At 61.1% G+C, this 21312-nt stretch overlaps 1 protein-coding gene across 2 annotated transcripts in view; it reads right to left on the bottom strand.

The window, feature by feature from the left end:
- The window catches only part of PTPRN2 (protein tyrosine phosphatase receptor type N2), a 479830-nt gene that overhangs the window by 232934 nt on the left and 225584 nt on the right, over positions 1-21312 (bottom strand). For both annotated transcript variants that reach the window (XM_070423558.1, XM_070423559.1), the window contains one exon: positions 12649-12728. In XM_070423558.1, coding sequence (XP_070279659.1) covers positions 12649-12728 — 80 coding nt within the window. The remainder of the gene's footprint in view (positions 1-12648; positions 12729-21312) is intronic.

Here is a 21312-nt window from a genome sequence, read left to right as displayed (position 1 = left end):
CTCGGGAGTCACCCAGCACTCTCACAAGCGTGGCGCCCGCAGGAGCCGCTGGAGAAGAAAGGGCCGTGATAATTGGCCTCAGTTGATTTCCCGACTAGAAACATCTCACGAAGCGCCGTCCTCCAGCAAGGGAGCCAAGAGGCTCTGAGGGTTCGGTCCGTGCAGCAGCCAGGGAGGGGACCACCCAGGAGCGGGTGAGGACAAAGGCCCAGGCTCCAAGGGGTCTCTGGCCTTGGTCTGTGGCTGCATGGGAGAGAGGTGCCACCCAACAGGAGCCTCGCAGCCCAGTGCCGGCCTGCGGAGCAGCTGTGGAAGGGCTGTGGCCACTTGGAGGTGGGTTGGTTTTAAAGTCCCCCATAAACACTTATGTTCTTTGTCTCATTTCGGTATGAGCGGCCCCAATTCTGCTTCAGTTCGTGTTCAAATGCAGACAGTGACTGACCTCCAGGCAGCCAGGCAAAGAGCTGGTGAGAAGCATGAGCCCTGCCGCTCAGCCAGGCAACTGGTCCTGCGGGAGCCCCCGTGGGTGCAGGGGAACCTAGGACTAGCTGAAGGCGCCCGGCAGGTGGTGTCCCTGACACCTTTCCCTCATCCCCATGTCACCCCCACTATATTGAGGTGTAACTGGCAGACTGCATTGCAATGCATTTGCAGAGAGCAGCGCGAGGACCCGGCGTGTGCACACACCGGGGAAGGGTCCCCAAGTCACAATGAGCACCTGCTGCTTCGAGGAGTTACCCACTTTGCTTTTTCTTGGTGAGAACGGGTGGGATCCCCTCTCAGCCCAAGTGCACAGCACAGGGCTCTCGACTCATCTCCACGCCACACACCAGGTGCCAGAACACAGGCGCTCGCTCTCAGAGGGGCTGTGGGTGCCGCCCACGGAAGGTCCACAGGGTGTGCTGTGGGCTGAGGGCCGGGGTGCCCGTGAGCAGGGCCTGCAGTGGGGACGTGGTTGGCAGCCAGGGGGCGGGCCCTGACCCCAGGACCACTTTGGAGGAAAACGTGGTTGGGTGTGGTGTCGGCTGGTGGGCTGCTGGGTCCCCAAGCCCCCGGCCAGTGCTGAGGATTACAGTGGAAATCGGTGCTCAAAGGGAATCCGGGACAGACAGGACAGGCCAGGTCGGAGTCAAGGCCACAGGGGAGCTTCAACCTGGAGGGGCAGAGGACCACGGCTCACACTCCAGGTGGCACCCCTCCCTGCGGACCCTCCTCCCTGCTGCTCCTGTTGTGGGCGCCCACCCTGCTCCCCTCCACCCCACCGATGGCCAGGTGGCTCCCTGTGACCTGGAACTACCTCTCACCTGGGACTGCTGCACTGCCCACCTGGTCACGACTCTATTGCCAGTCACCGCGCCACCAAGACAGAGAGGCTCACAGACACGTTCCTTACCATGAGCCTCCGCCCTGACCACCTCTGCTTGTCCCTGAATTCCCCCACCGGTCACAGCCTGAGGCTCCTCTGGTTTAAATGCCTGTATTTACTTGGTTAGTCACAGCAGATGTCAGGAAAGAGTGGATATGATCGAGCCACAGTAATTACCATGGAAAACAGTGCAAATGCCTGGAGTGCACACAGCAGTGGGAGGGAAAGAGCCACGGGACATCGGCCAAGGACAGAAGAGCCCTAGCCAGGGGGACACCAGACCCTGACTGAGGGTGCTGGTGAGAGTGTGTAAAATTTATACCTCAACGAAGAGAACCTCAGGAGGTCCAGAGGATGCACTTCGGTAACTGATGCACAACTCAGACCCCTTCACCCGCCAGGTGCTGCAGTGAGGGTCCTGGCGGTCTGCATCTGCACACGCTCAGTGTTGGCTACCGAGAGGCTCAGACCCCATTCTGCTGGCTGACTCAGCTTCCGTCCTGACTCCAAACCTGGTTCTGGTCACCGTGCCCCACCTGGTCTCTGTGCCCCACCTGGTCAGGGTTCCCCACCTGGTCATGGTGTCATACTTGGCCTTCGCAATGACTGGGCAGGCCACACACTCCCCTGACCTCGGGCTGCGCAGGATCCGACAGGTGAGGGGCCCAGAGCTCCGGTCTTGGCAGGAAGGTTTCCCTCTTCTGGGCATGGGCTGCTGAGAACTCATTGCCTTGTGAACCTTGGGGCGTCCCCCTCCTAGTGCCTCTTCTCCTGAAGGCTCCTCCATCATCAGGGAGAACACTCACTCGACTCCAGCGTGTCTTGAGCTGAGTCACTGAGTGCAGGCAAGGCAAGCCATAGCTCACTGACCACAGGATGCAGCGCCAGGGTCCCACCTGGGGCAGCGCCCAGCCTTCGGTGACAGCCCAGTGCGGTTCCCAGGGAGGCTCGGACGTGAGCCCAGATGCACCCGGGCAGGACTGTCTGGGGCACTTTCAGAAACAGAAGCCAAGGAAGACACAGCCTGGACTTCAGGCACCACGATGGTCCGAGTGTCTGTGTAAAACCCCTGCAGGTTAAGCTATCAGATGTGGCCCTCAAGACTGTCCCACACCAGCCAGCACATCGAGCCATCAGGGGCCACCCAGGCCAGGGCCCAGGGAACCAGCCTGACCCTGCGCCTCCTGCTCAGCTGGGCGCACTCGTGTCATGGGCCTCCGAAAGCGTTTGCGGGCCCCTTGGTGCGTCTCCCTGACAGTGAGTCGGGTGCGGAGCGCACTGTGCTGCCGAGGGAGCCAGGACGGCCTGTCCTGCCTCCTTGTTAGCACATTTAACCATGCCCCTGAGGGCCCCTTGGGGTGCACCAACCTCCTGGGCCCCCAGGGGCTGATCCTGCTGCACAAGCCTCCAGAGCACCCAGTGAGGCCCTGCGTAGGGTCCCAGCGGGCGGAGAGGTCAGCAGACAGCTGTCTGTCTGTCCTGCTGCACCAGCCGCCACCTCCTCTCTGCCTACCCAAGTCTCTGCACCTCCCCCCACAGAGGGCCAGTCATGTGACATTCTCCCCAGCCCCACACCTGGACCAGCCCGTGTCAGAGCCCCAGGCCTCCATGTGCCGCAGGCCACCTGCCATGGCGTCCCCCGGTCCTGGTCTCTGTCCCCGCTTCCGGGCACAGGCTCCTCCAACCCCTGCGTTTCCTGGGTGGTAAGGAGAACAGGACATCTTTGTTCTAATGGGGTGACTCTTGGAGGATGGGTCCTCAGGAAAGGAGCCACATCACTGGGTCCCCCGCAAGACTTCCACGTGGCCCTTCTGGAAGTTTCTTTTCTTTTTTTTTTTAAATTTTATTAAATCTTTATTGTTCAGATTACATTTGTTCCTCTTTTTTTCCCCATAACTCCCCTCCTCCCAGTTCCCGCCCCACCCTCCGCCCTCACTCCCCACCCACTGTCCTCATCCATAGGTGCACGATTTTTGTCCAGTCTCTTCCCACATCTCCCACACCCCTTTCCCCCCAAGAATAGTCAGTCCATTCCCTTTCTATGTCCCTGATTCATTATAATCACCAGTTCATTCTGTACATCAGATTATTTATTCACTTGATTCTTAGATTCACTTGTTGATAGATGCATGTTTGTTGTTCACAATTTGTATCTTTACCTTTTTCTTCTTCCTCTTCTTAAAGGATACCTTTCAGCATTTTGTATAATACTGGTTTAGTGGTGATGAAGTCCTTTAGCTTTTCCTTATCTGTGAAGCTCTATATCTGACCTTCAATTCTGAATGATAGCTTTGCTGGATAAAGTACTCTTGGTTGTAGGTTCTTGGTATTCAGTACTTTGAATATTTCTTGCCATTCCCTTCTGGCCTGCAAAGTTTCTGTTGAGAAATCAGCTGACAGTCGTATGGGTATTCCCTTGTAGGTAATTGAGTCTCTTTCTCTTGCTGCTTTTAAGATTCTCTCTTTGTCTTTTGCTCTTGGCATTTTGATTATGATGTGTCTTGGTGTGGTCCTCTTTGGATTCCTTTGTTTGGGGTTCTCTGCGCTTCTAGGACCTGTAAGTCCATTTCTTTCACCAGGTGGGGGAAGTTTTCTGCCATTATTTCTTCAAATAGGTTTTCAATATCTTGCTGTCTCTCATCTTCTGGCACCCCTATTATTCTGATATTAGTGCGCTTGAAGGTGTCCTAGAGGCTCCTTACACTATTTTCGTATTTTTGGATTCTTTTTTCATTTTGCTTTTCCGGTTGGTTGTTTTTTGCTTCTTCGAATTTCAAATCTTTGACTTGATTCTTGCACTCCTCTGGTCTGCTATTGGGTATAATATTCTTTATTTCAGTCCGTGTATACTTAATTTCTAGTTTCTTTATCGTAGCCTCGAGGGTCTCATTAGTTTTCGTGAGGCTCTCAACAAGTTTATTGCAAGCCCTCAAAATTGCGTTTTTTAGCTCCATATCCTCCATTTCTGTCATGTTTTTTTGTCTCCGCATTTTTTATGCTTTCTTGGTGCCCCCCCCTTGTGGTCTTTGTGCGCAGTCTTGTTCTAGTTAAGCCTTGATTGTTGTAGTTAATACTAGAGGGATTTGCCCACCAGGCCGACTGGCTGTGAGAATCACCTGTGTCTGCCCGGGAAAACTTCTGTCTTCTGGGGAGGTGCTAATCTAGCCTTTGCCTGAGGCTATCTGGCAAATGGCTCTGCGCAGGGCTTGGGCGCGGCGGGTCTTGCGGGATCAGCAGGGTGGGCGGAGGGAGCAGTTATAGCTGCTCTCAGTCCCGTTCCCAGAGGCTCTGCTTCACAGAACCCCGGCAGCCGCTGCAAACTTCGGAGAGAAAGCTGCCCTTAGGTTCCAACTGATGCCGGACAATCCCGCTTCTCCCGTCTGAGTCTTAGTCCCTAGAGACTCGCCCAGATCTGGAGCCCAAAGTCTGAGACTCACTCCCGACCGAAAACGATAACCGCGCCCTCAGCCACCAGCCCGCTTTTCGCGCGCACCTCCGCACCTTTCAATTTTCCACACTGCGCCTCCTCTGAGCCTCGGGACGCTGCTGTCTTTCTTTCTAGTTGAAGAGTCTCTCCTCAGCCAGCTTTCCTGTGGTTCTGGGTGATGTCCGTTCCGTCTTTTAGTTGTATTTTTGAAGTGGTTGTTTGCGGCAGCAGTCTCCGGTGTTTACCTATGCCGCCATCTTTCCAGCCCCTGGAAGTTTCTTTTCCACTCTGGTTGTTAAATTAGAATCGTACCACCTAGTAGTTTGTACCACATGGCGAGGAGGCAAGGGTAACATCTTTTGTGCTCGGGTTTGCAAAAATTCAACATGAGAAGCAAATGCCCGCCCCAGACTCGCCCTGCCAGGCCACCTCGGTCCTGCCCACGGCCACCAGGGCCCGGCTGCGCCTGCGCACACTGTCTGCGCTCTCGCGCTCCCCAGCCCTGCCTTTGCACTTGAGGCCTATTTTGTTTTCAGGGAAGAACAGGTCTCAGGGTAGAGGAACAAACAAAAACACCCCAGGACACACGTGCCCCGACCAGGGCCGGGGATCCATCCCGTAACCCAGGTACATAAGTGCCCTTGACCGGAAATCAAACTTGAAGTCCTTCAGTGCCCAGGCCGGCGCTCTAACCACTGGGCCATTGGCCAGAGAGGAGTTTTAGAAATGCAATACCTGACTACTGAGTCGGGGCACTGACCCCTTTGCCTTAGATCGTCAAATAAAAAAATGACAGCGGCCAACACCATAGTCACCCAGTGTGAACAAGTCAGAGTTACACCTGCTTTTATGCCAGATCAGCAAACAATGTGTTTTCTGGTACACCACAGACTTTAACAACCATGGCCTCAGGTGAGGATTAAAAAAGTAGTCCCCCCACCCCCGCCCTGCCCGCTCCTTCAGTGTCTGTCCCCATCCCGTGTCCACCACTTAGGGCTGACCCACGACAGCCTGTCACCTGGAACGGGCACAGGGCTGGCCTGCAGGCCAGGATGCTGCTGTTCTCAGCACCGGCCCCCTCCCCCCCGCCCTGGGCTGCTGAAGCTGGGCCTCCACGCTACCCACGTCTCCCTCGGACTGGGCTGCACTGACACCATTACTGAGGAGTGGTGCCCCCACGCAGGCCTCCAGTGTGTGCCTGGTGCCCTCCACACACTTCCTCATGGAGAAGCGGGCGGACCAAGCAGCCAGCTTTGTGCCAATCAGCAGGTTCAGTTTTGAGAAGCCCTCAGGGCCTTGGCATCCTGTGCTAGAGGACACGTGGCAGTGGGAGGAACACAAGCCCGCACGCGGCAGAGGTGCTGGTGCCTGCCAACCAGCAAGGGCTGCTGACCACAAGCCTCCCACAGACCAAGTGCCAGGGCCGACAGGGTCCTACCCCTCGCCCAGGCCAGGTGACCGCTCACTAACCTGAGCACCTGGGTGCAGCAGCCATGAGCTGGGGGTGCTGGTGAGCAGGGCGGGGTAAGCACCACCTGCCTGGGGGCAATCAGTGCACAGATACCGGGGGCCCTGGGGAGAGCCTTGCAGACCATCAATCACATCAGGACAATCCCAGTGCCACCGCCCTGGGCCCGGCAGGCCTACTGCCTGCAGAGAGGCCTGCCATCCGTGATGCTCCAGAGGCTGCAGGACAGGCCCTGGGGACAGCCGGGCTTGGGAGTGCCCACGCAGGCCTGTATGACCCTGGTTCTGCCGAACCTGTGCCTGCCTGCAGCAGCCACTGGAAACCCTCATCTCAGCATTGCTCTCACTTGCTGGCCGGTTGCCATGGGAACTGGTGTTTGAGGGAATCCCAGGAGGCAGCTTCTGACAGACACTGCATTCTCTCAGCTCAGCCAGCCCCTCGGGCACAGGGGGACGGCTGTGGATGGGGGAGACACACCAGCCCCTCCTCGCTCACTGCCCAGGTGCCCGCCTGCTCCTCGCTCAGGTGCCCGTCTTGAAGCAATGTCTTTAAAAGCTGTGTGTCCGCAGCCCTGAGTTCAAAAGGAGTCCCCTTCTATTTGGGCACCAAGGCACCATGAACTCACGCTGAGGTGAGAGAGGCAGTGTCCCCCGTGCAGACCCCACGATGACACGCAGACACCCCGCCCCCTGGGACTTGGCCTGGGCCATGCAGAAGAGCTGCAGGCACACGCCAGCAATGACTTCTAAATAGCACCTCGAGGCTGGGGTCTGATGCCGGTTGGCACCCAGGGGCGTGCCCATCACTGGACACAGCTGCCACCTGAGCTCCCACAAGCAGTTCACCTCCCAGCACGGGTGTCAGTCACCGACGGGCGGCCAGCTGTGCCCTGACCACAAACTGGCCCCATCCTTCTCTGCCTGCTGTGCTCTCAAGGTCACCTCAAGGTCACCCAGCCTCTCTGTCCCTGACCCCATCTTCACCCACCCCCAAGACCTGACGCCAGGCAAGCCTGCCCTGCACACTCGGCTCTAACGGCCTAGCCTCGTGCGTAGGGAAGCCCCGAGCTACCTCCATGGCCAACATGGAGCTGAGAGAGGGGGAGGGGAGATCGTGGGCCAGGATGACCCTATGGGCCCCTGGGAGATGCTGTAATGGTCCAGAGAGCCACCCCAGGGGCCAGGACCTGGGATGCAGACCTCCCACTCTCACCTGGCATCACTGAGGGCATCCCAACTGTCCTGCACACAAGTGTGGCAGGCTAGGCAATGGCCCCACTTCATTGGGGAGGCTCTGAGCTCCCCCTTCTCGCTGCCCCACAGCTCCCACCTCCACAGTCCCACGCGTCAGCACAGACACTCCTGACGTGAAGTGCAGTGAGCTGCCGCCGTCATGCGAGTGATCCGGTCACACTGCACAGACCATAGCATGTCACACTACATGGCATTTACCACGTTACACAGAAGTGCTGTACACCACGTCATGTATTAACACAACGTATGACATCACAGCCCACTACACTGCCCCCAGATGACTTCCTCATCCTGCTCCCCCACAAGCCGCCCTGACCAGCCAAGCTCTGCCTGCCACCCAGCACCTCCAGCAGGTATAAGCTGACCCCCAAGCACCCCGACCTCAGAGCCCATAGACCTGCAGGAGCCCTTGGGGGATTCCTCGCCCATAGGTCTGCACCTTCTACTCCCGGTTCTGCGGGAGCGTGTGGTTCAAGGAGGACACCATCCAGTACTGCCATCTGTGTGGGAGCCGAGCTCGCCACGCATCACCATCACCACCCTGACCCCAGGCCCTGCAGCTGCTCCCAGGAGCCCGGCGTCAGCCTGGCCGCACTCCCATCCCCAAGCTTCTGGCCTGGACCGTATTCTGTCCACCCCGGGTCCCGAGGCTGACAGGAGCACCCCTGCGCACAGGAGCCTGGCCTCCCTCACCCCCCCCCCCCCCAGGCCACGCCCGGCCTCCCCTCTGCCCAAAGCCCCTCCTGAGGACCAGGAGGAGGAGCGGCTCCGCAGCGCCCACCCCCACCTGCTCTGACACTCCCTCCCGACTCCCATCTTCATAGACGCAGTTGTGCTCCTCAGGGCAGCGCCTGGCACCAAACTCCCCTGAGGGCGCTCTGCTCAACCCCACGGCGGGACAGGAGGGTCTGCAGACACCACAGTCACGCGGGCCCGTCTGCCCACAGCTCCGTCCATGCAGAGCACAGGCCAGGCCAGGCCGAGCTGCAGGCGCGTGTTCGGTCAGAATCGCCCTTTCAGAGGCCACAGCCAAAGTGAGTCCCTGCGGTCTGAGCACGGCCTCCCTCCCCGACTCGCGGCGCCCGTCTTCTCTCCACGTCTCATCTCTCAGAGGCTTTGTTCTCCGTGTTTCTCCCACTCCTGGTTCAAGCGTTCCTCCCTGTGCCCACGGGCAGCCCCCTGGGGGGACCCCGCAGGCCAGCTGAGCTCTGGGGGGCCCTCGCCTGGGAACCTGCCGGGCGGACATGGCCGCTGTCACCGCGATGGGGACCACAGATGCTAATTCTGAGCAGCAGCCGGTGCCTCTGGGAAAGTCACCAGGCGCTCGGACCCCCCACTGAGGCAGGTACCAGCTCCCGAGCCCCCCGAGGTGCCCTGTGGCCCTGGCCCGAGTGCTCTGTCTTGCAGGCGAGGAAGGAATCAGGACGCTGTCCAGAATGTCCTTGGCTCTGACTTCCCCTCGGAGAAGAGCGGGAATCCTCGGACTCTCCCTTCCACTCAGCTCCCAGCAGGTGTCTCGGTGCCTGGGGTGAACTGCAAGGGGACTTCTGTGAGCATTTCCAGAGCGGCCTCGGGGTTTCCCATCAAGAGTCGACTCTCTCCTCGTCCACAGCAGTGGTTCCGCTGATGTTCCAGGAAAAGGGCAGTGACACCCAGGCATCAGCCAGCCCAGCGGACACAGCCCACGGCCCGTCCATGGTGGGAATGGAGGGTGTGGCCAATGTGGCCAAGGTTAGGGGGTGGGGGGAGAGGCTGCAGTGAGGCCCTTTCTTCCCCTCAGCTGGCGGCCGCCTGGCTCCTACCACAGGCCCGGCCCCTGGGCCACCGGCCATGCCTCTGGTCACAGGACGGCAGCGCTGGCTCTCCAGCTACAGTCAAGGTCAAGCCAAGGGCATGCATCTGGTGGATATTGAGGACACGGCCCCAGTCAGATTGGAGTGCCAGCGCGTCCCTGCCCCAGGGGTGGTCTTGTCTGACGAAGCTCCTCGCTGGCCTCGGGCTCTGTGTCCACATCTCGGGCCGGCGGGAGGGTCCCTCAGCGGGTCCTTGGGTGTTTTATCTCCTGGGGCCTGCACAGCGAGGCGCAGCAGGAACCTACGTGAGGGGCCAGAGCTGGATGGCTGAGCTGAGCAGCGTCAGGGTACACGTTCCCCTTCTGGCTCCGGCTCCCCTTTCAAGGTAAACACAGGAGGGCTGGGCAGCGCTCACTCCCTGCACCCGGGGCGCGGGATCCCCGCTCTGGGCCTGAACCTGACACGTGTCTTGAAAGCATTCCCTGCCCAGCTGGCGGCTCGGTGCTTGCTCATCACCTCTGCACCAGGAGGTCACCTCCGACTCCATCAGGGGATCAGGGCACAGGCCGGGTGGCGGGCTCGATCCCTAGTGGGGGGTGTGCAGGAGGCAGCCCATCAGTGATTCTCTCTCATTGCTGTTTCTCTCTCACTTCCTCTCCCTCTCTTTCTCAGATCAATAGAAACATGCAGGAAGGGAGGGAGGGCGGGTGGTGCCAGTGGCTGCGATCCGAGGGCCTGAGGGCGAGGGAGGCGGCCAGGAAGCGGGGCCACATCTGAAGGGTCCCCAGTGAGTCGTCCCCGCCCCCAGCAACACGCAGGAGCCCAGCCTGGGCCTGGTGCTGGGCTCGCAGCCGAGCGCAGGGCAGCTCCTGGAGCGGCTTCTGTCCAGCCGCGGGTCCACCCGGGAGCGTGACCACGCTGCCCCCACCCACGGCCGGACACGGCGGGGCTTCCAGAAGGATCTCGGTGGAACAGAGTCTGCGCATGGGCACAGCACCCACCGCCATCGCAGCTTCTCCAGGGATGTTCCCGGACCGATGGCCTCGCGCCTCTCCGTTAGTTCACGTCATTTTGTATAAAATGAGCAGCATGAACGCCCCGCCAGTTCCAGCTGCCGGGCTGCGTCGGTCACAGGGCGCGCGGCCCCCCGCGGGTCTGCTGCCAACCGAGGGAGGAGCCACTGTCACCGCCATTCGCATTCACGACTCTGCCTGTTGGCGCGCACGCTGCCCTCGGAGGCGCCGCCGGCAGGGGTGGCGGATGCCGCTTCTACAGGATATCTTACGCCCCAAGAAGGTCCTCGCGGCCCAAAGTTATTTTGCACCATCGTTTTCCTACACAGCAGCAGGCACGTCCGTAGCAGGTTAAAATTATTCTGGATGTGAAAGGGACCAATGGTGACCGTGCCTGTGCGTCACCGATTTTTCACACGTGAGAAGCGGCTGTGAGAGTGACGTGATGCGCAGGTACAGCAGCGAACGCAGGATCCGGACGGACGCTCATGTGTTTCGCGTCTGCTTTCTCCCTGAACCAGCACGCACTCAGCACGCAGCAACGTAGCACGCAGCAACGCAACAGCACGCACGCAGCACGCAGCACCACGCAGCACGCAGCACCACGCAGCACGCAGCAACGCAGCAGCACGCACGCAGCACGCAGCACGCACAACCAATGAGGCCAGAAGCGAGGTTTCAAACAGCCGCCTGTTTCCCAGAGCAATCAAATCAACAAAAGACGTTCAGTGCGTGTATTGTCATTATTTTTTGAAAGAGCCTTTGCCCGGCCTGTGCGACAGTTGGTTGAAGCGACATCCTATGCACCGAAGGGTCACAGGTTCGATTCCTGGTCAGGGCCCAGGCCTAGGTTTCGCTCCCCGTTGGGGTGCGTGTCGGAGGCAGCCGGCCTCTCCCTCCCTCCCCTCCCTCCCTCCCCAGATCAGTGGACATGTCTTGGTGAGGATTTAAAAACACACTTCACTCGCGTTGGTCCGTTCGCAGTCTTGAGCAGACCCGCCCCAGAGCGTGCTCCCCCGGTGGGCTCTCCTGTGCCTCTGTGTCCACGTTGGCGCCCAGCCGACCTGGGAGGCGCTCAGTGACCGGCCTCTGACCCGAGGGCCGCTGACCCGGGAGGAGACAGCCTGCGGCCACGAGCGAGCGGGGAACGGACAACACCGCCCACACCGACGCGCCCCTCGCTCTGCTGCTGGGGGAGCTGCCCCGAGCCCCGCCCCGCGGGACAGAACGCGGCCATCAGAGGAGGTGGGGCGCCGGCTCTGCGAGCTGGACCGCCAGGCCCCGAGGGCTGTCAGCTGGGCCTCGAACCTTCCTTAACTGAAAGCACTGGCCCCCAACCCCCCAATCCAGAAAAGGCGGCACCGCGGACCAGAGTTCCCGGCGGTGAAACCCGCGGCAACCGGGGCAGGTCAGAGCCGCGCCCCCGGCCGGCCGGCACCCACCCACGGACACCCGCCCACGTCCACTGAGCGCACCGAGGCCAACGCCTGATGCCTCAACCAAGGAGAGCCAAGCACCCAAACCTCTTCCAACCGGGTTATCTTGCCCCACTTACACTGGAAGGAAAGGTGTAAACCTCGTTAAAAATGGTTCCTATGTCTCACAATAAGGGCCGCGCTGAGCCGAGCGTGGGGCCCTCGGCCGGGTGCAGCGGTGGCTCCTGTGTCTCACGAGGTGGAAGGCCCTGCCACAGTCAGCAAAGCTCTCACCAGTGAAACCAGGGCCCGTGCGGCACACGAACCGTCCCCCGGCCGCTCCCGCTGTGGCCGCAGACTCCGGCCCGGTGAGCGGACCCCCGGCGGGGCCCTCCCTGCGAAGCTACGACCAGCTCTTTCTGCTGAAACCTGCCTCCTGCGCACGTCTCTGCGGGCGATGCATGGACGCGAGGCCACAGCTGGTGAAAATGTGGAACCGCACCCACTCCCGACACTGGTGTGTCCTCCTCCACCCCCCCCCCCCCACCGGCGTCTGCCCACCCCCCTTGCCGGTACCCACTCTCCCCGCCCCCCCTGCACTCGCGCCTGCCCCCCCAACCGGTACCCACTCTTCCATCCCCTCCTCTCCCCCCACACCTGTGTCCCCCCTGCACCCGTGCCTGCCCCCCCACCGGTGCCCACTCTCCCATCCTCTCCCCGTCCCCCCCCCCCAACCCCCGCACCGGCGCCTGCCACCTGGAGCTGCCGCGCGTCCACCCGCAGTCGTGTAAGCTGACCCACTACTGCCTCATTGTCTCCCCGCCAGCACCAGGGTGCCAAGGAGGCTGTCTGTCCTCCCGACCTGGTGCCTGCATGTGTGTGCACATGTGCAGTTGTGTTGAAAGAACCTTACCTGCTGCCTTCGCCACAACTGCAGGCGTCACGTTCTGGACGTTGGCGCTCACTCTGAAGGTCACAGCTGGTCCAAGGACCCTGGGAGAGACCATTCAGAAAGGGTCAGTGCAACTCAGCACACAGCGTCCTCTGAGTGCGGGACAGCACGACAGCCCAGAGACAGCAGCCAGGGCCACGGCTCCCCACACGTGACCTCACAGGCCTCCGAGTCCTATGCGTGGACCTAGGGCCACCGCTCTCACAGGTGAGCGTGTTCTTGACACGCTTCCTCATTTCCATTTTCCAGTGATTCCAGTGACAGGCTCTGCTTGTCTAAGCCACACGCGGTGCTTTTATAAAAAATTCAACCCACAGCCCAACCACAGACTTGCGAGGGAAAAGCTGTTATGGAAACAGATTTTAGTGTCTGGTTCCCAAGGGAGCAGAGTGCGTCAAAAGCAGAAAGGAGAGAGGAGTCTTTAAAAACCTCTCTGACAGCAACTGTTCAAAAACGTATCAAACATTAAGAAACATTCAGTATAAACATAACTGGCAGGGAACTGGCAGACAGGAATTATCCAAATTTTCCAAAGCTTTTAAACACTATATTGAACATGATTTTGAAAAGGAACATCACTTTTTAAAACAATTTGACTCCTGAAGCCGCATGTACTCTAGAAACACGGTACACATGCAGCCGTCTCCAGCCGGAGCGGGACTGCAGGGTCGGTCTCAAGGGCAGGCAACCGTCCAGGCAGTGCTCCTCACCGCGCGACTCAGCACCTCTGCCCGGGAGCCCTCGGTGCTAACTGGGAAGGACCGTCCCGCCAGGAGCCGCGCCTCCTATGCTCCTAAACTCCGCACGGTCCCCGCCCAAGCGTCCCTCTCCGGCCAAATGTACCACGAAGTTCCTCCATTTGTTTCTTGAAAGACCAGCTAGAATGCCAAGAAGGGACCGCACTGAAAAGTTAGAAACGGACAAGAGTGGCGGGAGGCGGGGAGCGGGGAGCGGGGAGGAGGAGGGAGGAGGAGGGAGGAGGATGGGAAGAGGAGGGGACGCTGTCACTGTACCTGCAGGGACCACAGTCTGGCACCTTCTAACCAGCCACCCCCTGTTCCTCTCCATTCTGCTAATTCCATTGTTTATGATAAAATCATTTTAAAAGGCATTAATAGTAAGAATGGTGCAAAGGGGTAATAAGAGTGAGAATCCACTGAATGATGAGAACACGCTCAAGAGACCTTACATAAAAATTAGAACTGCCTCAGAAATGCACACACCCTGAGTTCAGCATTCCCACATGATGAGTCTGCCACCTCCCCGCCCCATCTCCCGCCCACCTTCCCCCAGGCCACGCCTCCCCCAGGCCACGCCTCCCCAGACCACGCCTCCCAGGCCACGCCTCCCCAGACCACGCCTTCCCCAGGCCACGCCTCCCAGGCCACGCCTTCCTCCCAGGCACCTGTCCAGGGATGAGCCCCTGCTGCCAGTGCTGTGACCTCAGACCCCACCGTCTCCTGTGCACCTCCGAGTCCCTGTGGATTCAGGGTGTCACCTCCACTCATAGCTCTGGATCTCGGCCTCACGTCCTGCTGCTCATGGGAGCTCCGCTCAGCCCGGCCGCCAGCCCACTGTGCGCACCCCGTGAGTGGGGGGCAGTGCGTCACCATCCCCACCACCCCGTAGCAGCCTCGGTCACCTCCGGGTCAGCTTGACCCCCCTGAGTCAGCGCCTGCCGCTGTCCCCACAGCTCCGCTCAGGCTGATGGTGCAGCGTGTGGGTGGGTCCCTTTGCTTCTTTGCGCAGACAGTCCCCGAGTTCTGTGAGACCGCGAAAATGCCAGCGGGGCTGCTGCTGGGGTGGTTCCAGCCCAGCTGTGTCCCGGCATACACCCCTCCGTCCTGCTCTCCCGACTGGGGAGCCCAGAGGCACATCCCGGGAACCTCCGTGGTCGGTCCACCGGGCAGCCTGTGCTGCTCATGTCAGGTGACCGTCCCCGTGGTCTCCACAGGCCCCCGTGTCTGAAGTGACCCAGCCAAACCCAACCCTCCATCCTGCCAAGCTCTCCCACCGCTGGAGGTCGCCTCTGGTCTGGTGCAATGACACTTCCACCTGTCACCCGCCACGTGTCCTCTCCTGGCGGTGACAACCCATTTCTGCCCCGCCCACTCAGTCAGCCTCCTCACAGCTCCTGACAACAGCGGCCTCTCACAGAACTAAGCGCCTGAGGGGGCCTGCACATCCTGAGGGGGCGTGCACATCCTGAGGGGGCGTGCACATCCTGAGGGGGCGTACACATCCTGAGGGGCCTGCACATCCTGAGGGGGCCTGCACATCCTGAGGGGGCGTACACATCCTGAGGGGGCGTACACATCCTGAGGGGGCGTACACATCCTGAGGGGGCGTACACATCCTGAGGGGGCGTACACATCCTGAGGGGCGTGCACATCCTGAGGGGCCTGCACATCCTGAGGGGGCGTGCACATCCTGAGGGGCGTGCACATCCTGAGGGGGCGTACACATCCTGAGGGGCGTACACATCCTGAGGGGGCGTACACATCCTGAGGGGGCGTACACATCCTGAGGGGGCGTACACATCCTGAGGGGCGTACACATCCTGAGGGGGCGTACACATCCTGAGGGGCCTTCACATCCTGAGGGGGCGTACACATCCTGAGGGACGTACACATCCTGAGGGGCGTACACATCCTGAGGGGCGTGCACATCCTGAGGGACGTACACATCCTGAGGGGGCGTGCACATCCTGAGGGGCGTACACATCCTGAGGGGGCGTACACATCCTGAGGGGGCGTACACATCCTGAGGGGGCCTGCACATCCTGAGGGGCCTTCACATCCTGAGGGGGCGTACACATCCTGAGGGGGCGTGCACATCCTGAGGGGGCGTACACATCCTGAGGGGGCGTGCACATCCTGAGGGGCGTGCACATCCTGAGGGGGCGTACACATCCTGAGGGGCGTGCACATCCTGAGGGGGCGTGCACATCCTGAGGGGCGTGCACATCCTGAGGGGGCGTACACATCCTGAGGGGCGTGCACATCCTGAGGGGCGTGCACATCCTGAGGGGCGTGCACATCCTGAGGGGGCGTACACATCCTGAGGGGCGTGCACATCCTGAGGGGGCGTGCACATCCTGAGGGGGCGTACACATCCTGAGGGGCGTGCACATCCTGAGGGGCGTGCACATCCTGAGGGGGCGTACACATCCTGAGGGGCGTGCACATCCTGAGGGGGCGTGCACATCCTGAGGGGCGTGCACATCCTGAGGGGGCGTACACATCCTGAGGGGCGTGCACATCCTGAGGGGGCGTACACATCCTGAGGGGCGTGCACATCCTGAGGGGGCGTACACATCCTGAGGGGCGTGCACATCCTGAGGGGCGTGCACATCCTGAGGGGGCGTACACATCCTGAGGGGGCGTGCACATCCTGAGGGGCGTGCACATCCTGAGGGGCGTGCACATCCTGAGGGGCGTGCACATCCTGAGGGGCGTGCACATCCTGAGGATGGGCTCTGGGCAGTGCCTTCGCCCAGGGCTTCCTGTCCAGGCAGCAGCCAAGGCAGCATCTGGGAGTCAGGAGGACGGGGTCCCACCCAGCCTCGGGACCCCAGGGTTACCTGTGGTTCTGAGCACTTCGCCTACCCACTCCCTCAGCCTACAGCTCCCCCAGGGCCGCGTGCTCTCTGAGACACTCAGATGCCCACTCACTCACCTGCGATGGGCAGAGGCCTGCCATCCACCTGCCACCCCCCATGGGGGGCCGGCAGACAGATGGCACAACACCACGGCCTTCTCTCAGGGCGCCCCACATCACTGCCTTGCCACTCGGAGATGCACGTGGCCCCTGGGGCACCTGGTATAGGGGAAGCCCACTCTAGTGTCAGCTTGATCATCATTGAGCCTCAGTGACACCCGCACTGGGGGTGCTCCAGGCCCTGGGGGTGCTCCAGGTTTGGTCACATGCTTTTTCTTAGGTTCAAGAGGGGTCAGCACAGCCTCACATCACTGATCCCAGACAGCCTAGTTCCCAACCCCTGCTGCTCCTGCTTCCACAATGCAAAGTCTCTATACAGAGGTCTCAGCTGCCAGTCTGCACGAGGGTCACCTCTCAGGCCTCAGTTTACTCAGCTGTAAAATGGAGTGGTGTGTCCTGGCCCTGGAGTCTGGCTCTCCTGTGACAAGTCACTGTGTGACGCTGCCAATGCCAGGCAGAGTCCCAGGCAAGAGGAAGGGAGGGCAGGGTGCAGAGGCCACGAACCACATCCAAGTAAGGTCCCATGCGTCCCCACCACAGGCTTCCTCGGGGAGGCGTCCCACGAGTAAACACACACGTGGACCCACAGTCCCTAAGTGCCAGACCCCCCTCCCCACGAGGCTCAATCTGAATAACAGGTACAAGGGCTCCAGGGGTGACTCACCCACTGCAGGGGAAGCCCCGAAAGGGACCACGGCCTGGCCACCGGCCACCGGAGGGCAGCTCTCGCCCCGGGCACCGTGGGATTGGCCTTCTTCCCCCATTTTTGTTTTGTGACCCTGGGAGCTAATTCAACATGAAGTCTGCGTGTCATTTTATTGCAATACCCATGGGTGCTTCCGAGCTGCACTGAACCCAGTGGGGCCCCCTGGCCCATGCCAGGCCCCGACTCTGCATGTTACAAGTGGGGAAACTGAGGCTTAGGAAGGCTCAGTGACAGCTCTTCTGAGGCGATGCCCTTCACACTAGGAGAGGAAGCTCAGCCACCGCTTTAAGCACTAACACCCTGAGCAAAGCAAGGGATTGACTTAGAGGAGAAGCGGCACCCTTCACTCAAGCAGAACTGACCTGTGAATGCACACGGTCCTTCCTGCCATCTCACCTTCCGCCTGGAGACAGGGCGAGGCCTTGGCCAGGTCACCTCCCCTGCACTCCGGGCCTCACGGGCAATGCCAGCCAGGCCTCCCGGCCTCGCGTGTGCAGAGGCCCCGCCCCTGCTCCTGCTGCGGAACACAGGCCCCCGGGGTGCGTCACTGAGCACATCCGGAGCCAGGCGGAGCCGGCCGAGCAGCAGTAGGTGGGGCGCAGCGCACCTGCAAGCCCTCCTGTGGGCTCCAGGGTTCACGCCTGGAAACTCTTAGCTGTGAGCAATGTTCATACACCTGAGCATAACCTGCTGCTGTTGATTCCAGTGCCCGGCGCGCACCCCAACTTATAATCACTTAGGCTACAGGGCAAGCCACAGGGTCCACCCCGTGGGCTAAAGGCCGTCCTCCCACTCCTGCTTCATATGAAATGTCGTCACACACCAGGGAGACGAGATGAGGAGGGAAGTGACCACAATTCTGCCCCAAGACACTAGCGCATGCTTTCTGGGGCCCCAGACTCCCAGGGGCTCCCTCACAGGGGAAGGAGGTGGGAGGGTGAGGGGCACCCGGCGGAAGGCGGGACCTGGGCTGCGGGCATGTTGTGGGTGGCGTTAAGTCGGGCAGCCCCGCCCTGCGCCCAGGAGCGCAGGAGCTCTGGGCTCACCCACGCGTGAGCACAGGGAACCCGCTGTCTCTTCCGCAAACACGGAAGATGGGTCGCGAGGAGGCTGACCGCGCCGCCCCGCGCCCCCGCAGCGCCGCCCACGCCAGAGCGCCCGCAGCAGCCCCGCATCCATCAGCGCGGACAGCCGTGATTAGATTATAAAGTCATAACTGTGGCCGTTGCGCGTCTGCTGCGTAATTACATCAGCATGCTAATGCCTTTTTAATGGTCTCTAATGATGTAATAAGGAATAATGGAATTTACTTGACAGCTACACAGCCATTAACAAAGCATATTAGGCATAACCAGTGCTCCCATAAACACAGGCTGCGTGGAGCTGGCGCGGCCTCTCCCTCCCTGGATAACGACTCCGCGAGGACAGCTCCTCCCGCAGAGCCACGCGGCCAGCCGGTCCCTGCCGGTGCCCAGGCGGCCGCCGCCCTCAGTGCCGCCCGGCAACGCACGGGGCCTGTGTGTAGGGCTCAGGAGGGGCCACGTTAACCACACACAAGCACACATGTATGCATAGGACACCCGTGTGCGCTCACACGGACAATAATTCAAGGCCCTGGCGCAGCACAGACGTGAACTGGCCACGACGGGGTCTTCAGAGAAGCCTTTGCACCGAGAGCCCAGACGTCAGCTCTGGGACAAGCAGGCGACCAAGAGCAGGGGCCCTGGGAGGGCTGGGAGTGTGTTCACAGGAGAGCTGAGGGCCAGCTTCCGAGACTTAAAGAAGGCGGGTGTCGCCTGGCTCTGCAGGAAGTGGGAGCCCCCAGTCTCCTGAGCAGGGAGAGGCCTCAGGTGATGCTCCCAAAGCGCTGTCCGCACTGAGCAGCTGGCAAGCTCGGCCCCTCCTGAGAGGGCTCTCCGGCTCCGGCTCCAGGCACAGGGGCAAGGAGCCAACCTGACACCTGCGAGGGGCAGGAGGACAGGGGGGCAGGAGGGCCATCCAGCTCTCCACCTAAATGACCAGGCACCCAGCCCCTCTGGGCCAGCTCCCCGCCTACCTGAAGCCCCTCTCAGCCAACACCCCTCCCACCCAAAGCCCTTCTTGCCGCCCCCCTCCACACTTGAAGCCCCTCCCACCTGAAGCCCCTCCTGCCCCTGCCCCTCCCAGAGCCCTGGCAGCTGAAGGCCCTGCACTTGGCTGAGAGTTACGAGAGGCTGAGGAGACGTCTGGTTGGGCTTGGGGAGAAGGATGGGGCATTGCGTGAAGTCACCTCGCCCACCCTGCTGGGGAAGGAATGGGGGGAAGGCTGCAGGCAGCAGAGCCCCAGGGGCCTGATGGGAAAAGACCCCTGGTGTCCTGGGCACTGAGCCTGCCCCACCTTGAACTGGTCCCGTTTTCTCTGGGGAAGGAAGGACCTCCTGCAGTCCTGCAGCGCCAGCCACCAGGGAGGACACAGACGGAGCAGCAAAGACCCTCCGTGCTGGGTGGGAGCCCGCATCCTGCACGGCCTCTCTCGGGAGCTGTGTTCACTCAGCATCTCCTGTGTCCCAGCTATGCGCGGCCAGCAGCCCCGGGGCCTCCAGCACGGCTGCCCGGTCCCAGGGGACACAGGCCTGGGTGCTCTGCAGGGCTCATGGGCTCCCACCCTGATGGCCACTGGGGAGACCAGACAGGCCAGGCCCTGTTCACAGCCACCTGAGCCCGTGGGGCAGCCCTGCCCAAGTGGGACCTGGACTCCACCAGCTGGTCACGTGAGACAGGCGGGGACGGTGGGGAGAGGGGTGGGCAGAGATCTTGGCGTGAGGGTGGAGGACGCCGAGAGGAGAGAGGGGACGTCCGGTGTTCCTGGGCCACCTCTGGGGAAACAGAGCTTGCAGCCTCCCTCCTTTCGCCACTGCCGGAAGGGGATTCCACCGAAGCACTTCTCTCTGCTGGGACAGCTGCTGCCCCACAGCCTGTTCTGACTGTGGAGAGGGAGCTGCCGGTGGGGCCCTGCAGGTTGTCACTCAGTCCTGCCCTTGCCCTCACCTGTGTCCCTGTGCCCATCTGCCACATGCCACGGCAGCCACCTCACACCAGGTCCTCCATCCCTGTCTCACTGGGTTTTTGCATGCCCTCCGCCTTGTGCTCCTATCCTGTCCGAGCCTCGTAGCTGCTCTTCCTCATCACCAGTGCACAGCCCGTCTTCTTTTCCTTGCTCAGCACAGCCAACCTGTGCACCAGGTATGTGCATCAGGTGTGTGCCCAGGTGTGTGTGCACCAGGTGTGTGTGCCCAGGTGTGTGTGCCCAGGTGTGTGTGCCCACGTGTGTGCGCCCAGGTGTGTGTGCCCAGGTGTGTGCCCAGGTGTGTGTGCCCAGGCGTGTGCGCCCAGGTGTGTGCACCAGGTGTGTGCCCAGGTGTGTGCACCAGGTGTGTGTGCCCAGGTGTGTGTGCCCAGGTGTGTGCCCAGGTGTGTGTGCCCAGGTGTGTGCCCAGGTGTGTGCACCAGGTGTGTGCCCAGGTGTGTGTGCCCAGGTGTGTGGACCCGGTGTGTGTGCCCAGGTGTGTGTGCCCAGGTGTGTGCACCAGGTGTGTGTGCCCAGGTGTGTGCCGAGGTGTGTGGACCAGGTGTGTGTGCCCAGGTGTGTGGACCCGGTGTGTGTGCCCAGGTGTGTGCGCCCAGATGAGGGAGCACAGGCAGCTCCCGGCTCACTGTGGCTCTGGGCCAGCGTACGTTCTACACTCAGAATGCTCACTGTGTGGGTCCTACTGCCCGGCACTGGGGGTGCACTGCCTGTCTGCTACCTGTCCTCAGTTCTCCTCTTCCAGAAGCTTCCGGCCCCGGCTGGTGAGGTGCTTCCCCATACCATCTCATGCGCCCTCCACGCTAGCCGCCTGTGCATGCGTCTGCCTTTCCCAGGAAGTGGTAAGGTCTGTGCAGAGTGGTGTTGCCCCACGGGCCCAGCCTAGCACAAGGCCAGGTCACAGTGGGCACTCAGTAAACACCTGGCCCCCAGGGACACATGCGTGTCTGCGGGCCACAGTGAACACTCTGCGTCACGTCCCATCGACAGGAGCTCAGCTCAGCGTTACCTCTAGTCCCCAGCAGCGCCTGCACTGCGACCGCCAGCACTGCCCGCGCTCCTGCTCTCTAAGCTGGGCTCGCCGCCGTCGGCACCTGTGCCGGTGACCCCATCACACTTTCTGTTACTTAGTGCT

This window comes from Myotis yumanensis, unplaced genomic scaffold, assembly GCF_028538775.1.
Source record: "Myotis yumanensis isolate MYYU_CA2020_CCGP unplaced genomic scaffold, mMyoYum1.0.hap1 SCAF_9, whole genome shotgun sequence".
Taxonomy (NCBI): domain Eukaryota; kingdom Metazoa; phylum Chordata; class Mammalia; order Chiroptera; family Vespertilionidae; genus Myotis; species Myotis yumanensis.
Note: the sequence above shows the minus strand (reverse complement) of the source record. Positions and strands in the feature narration are given on the sequence as shown.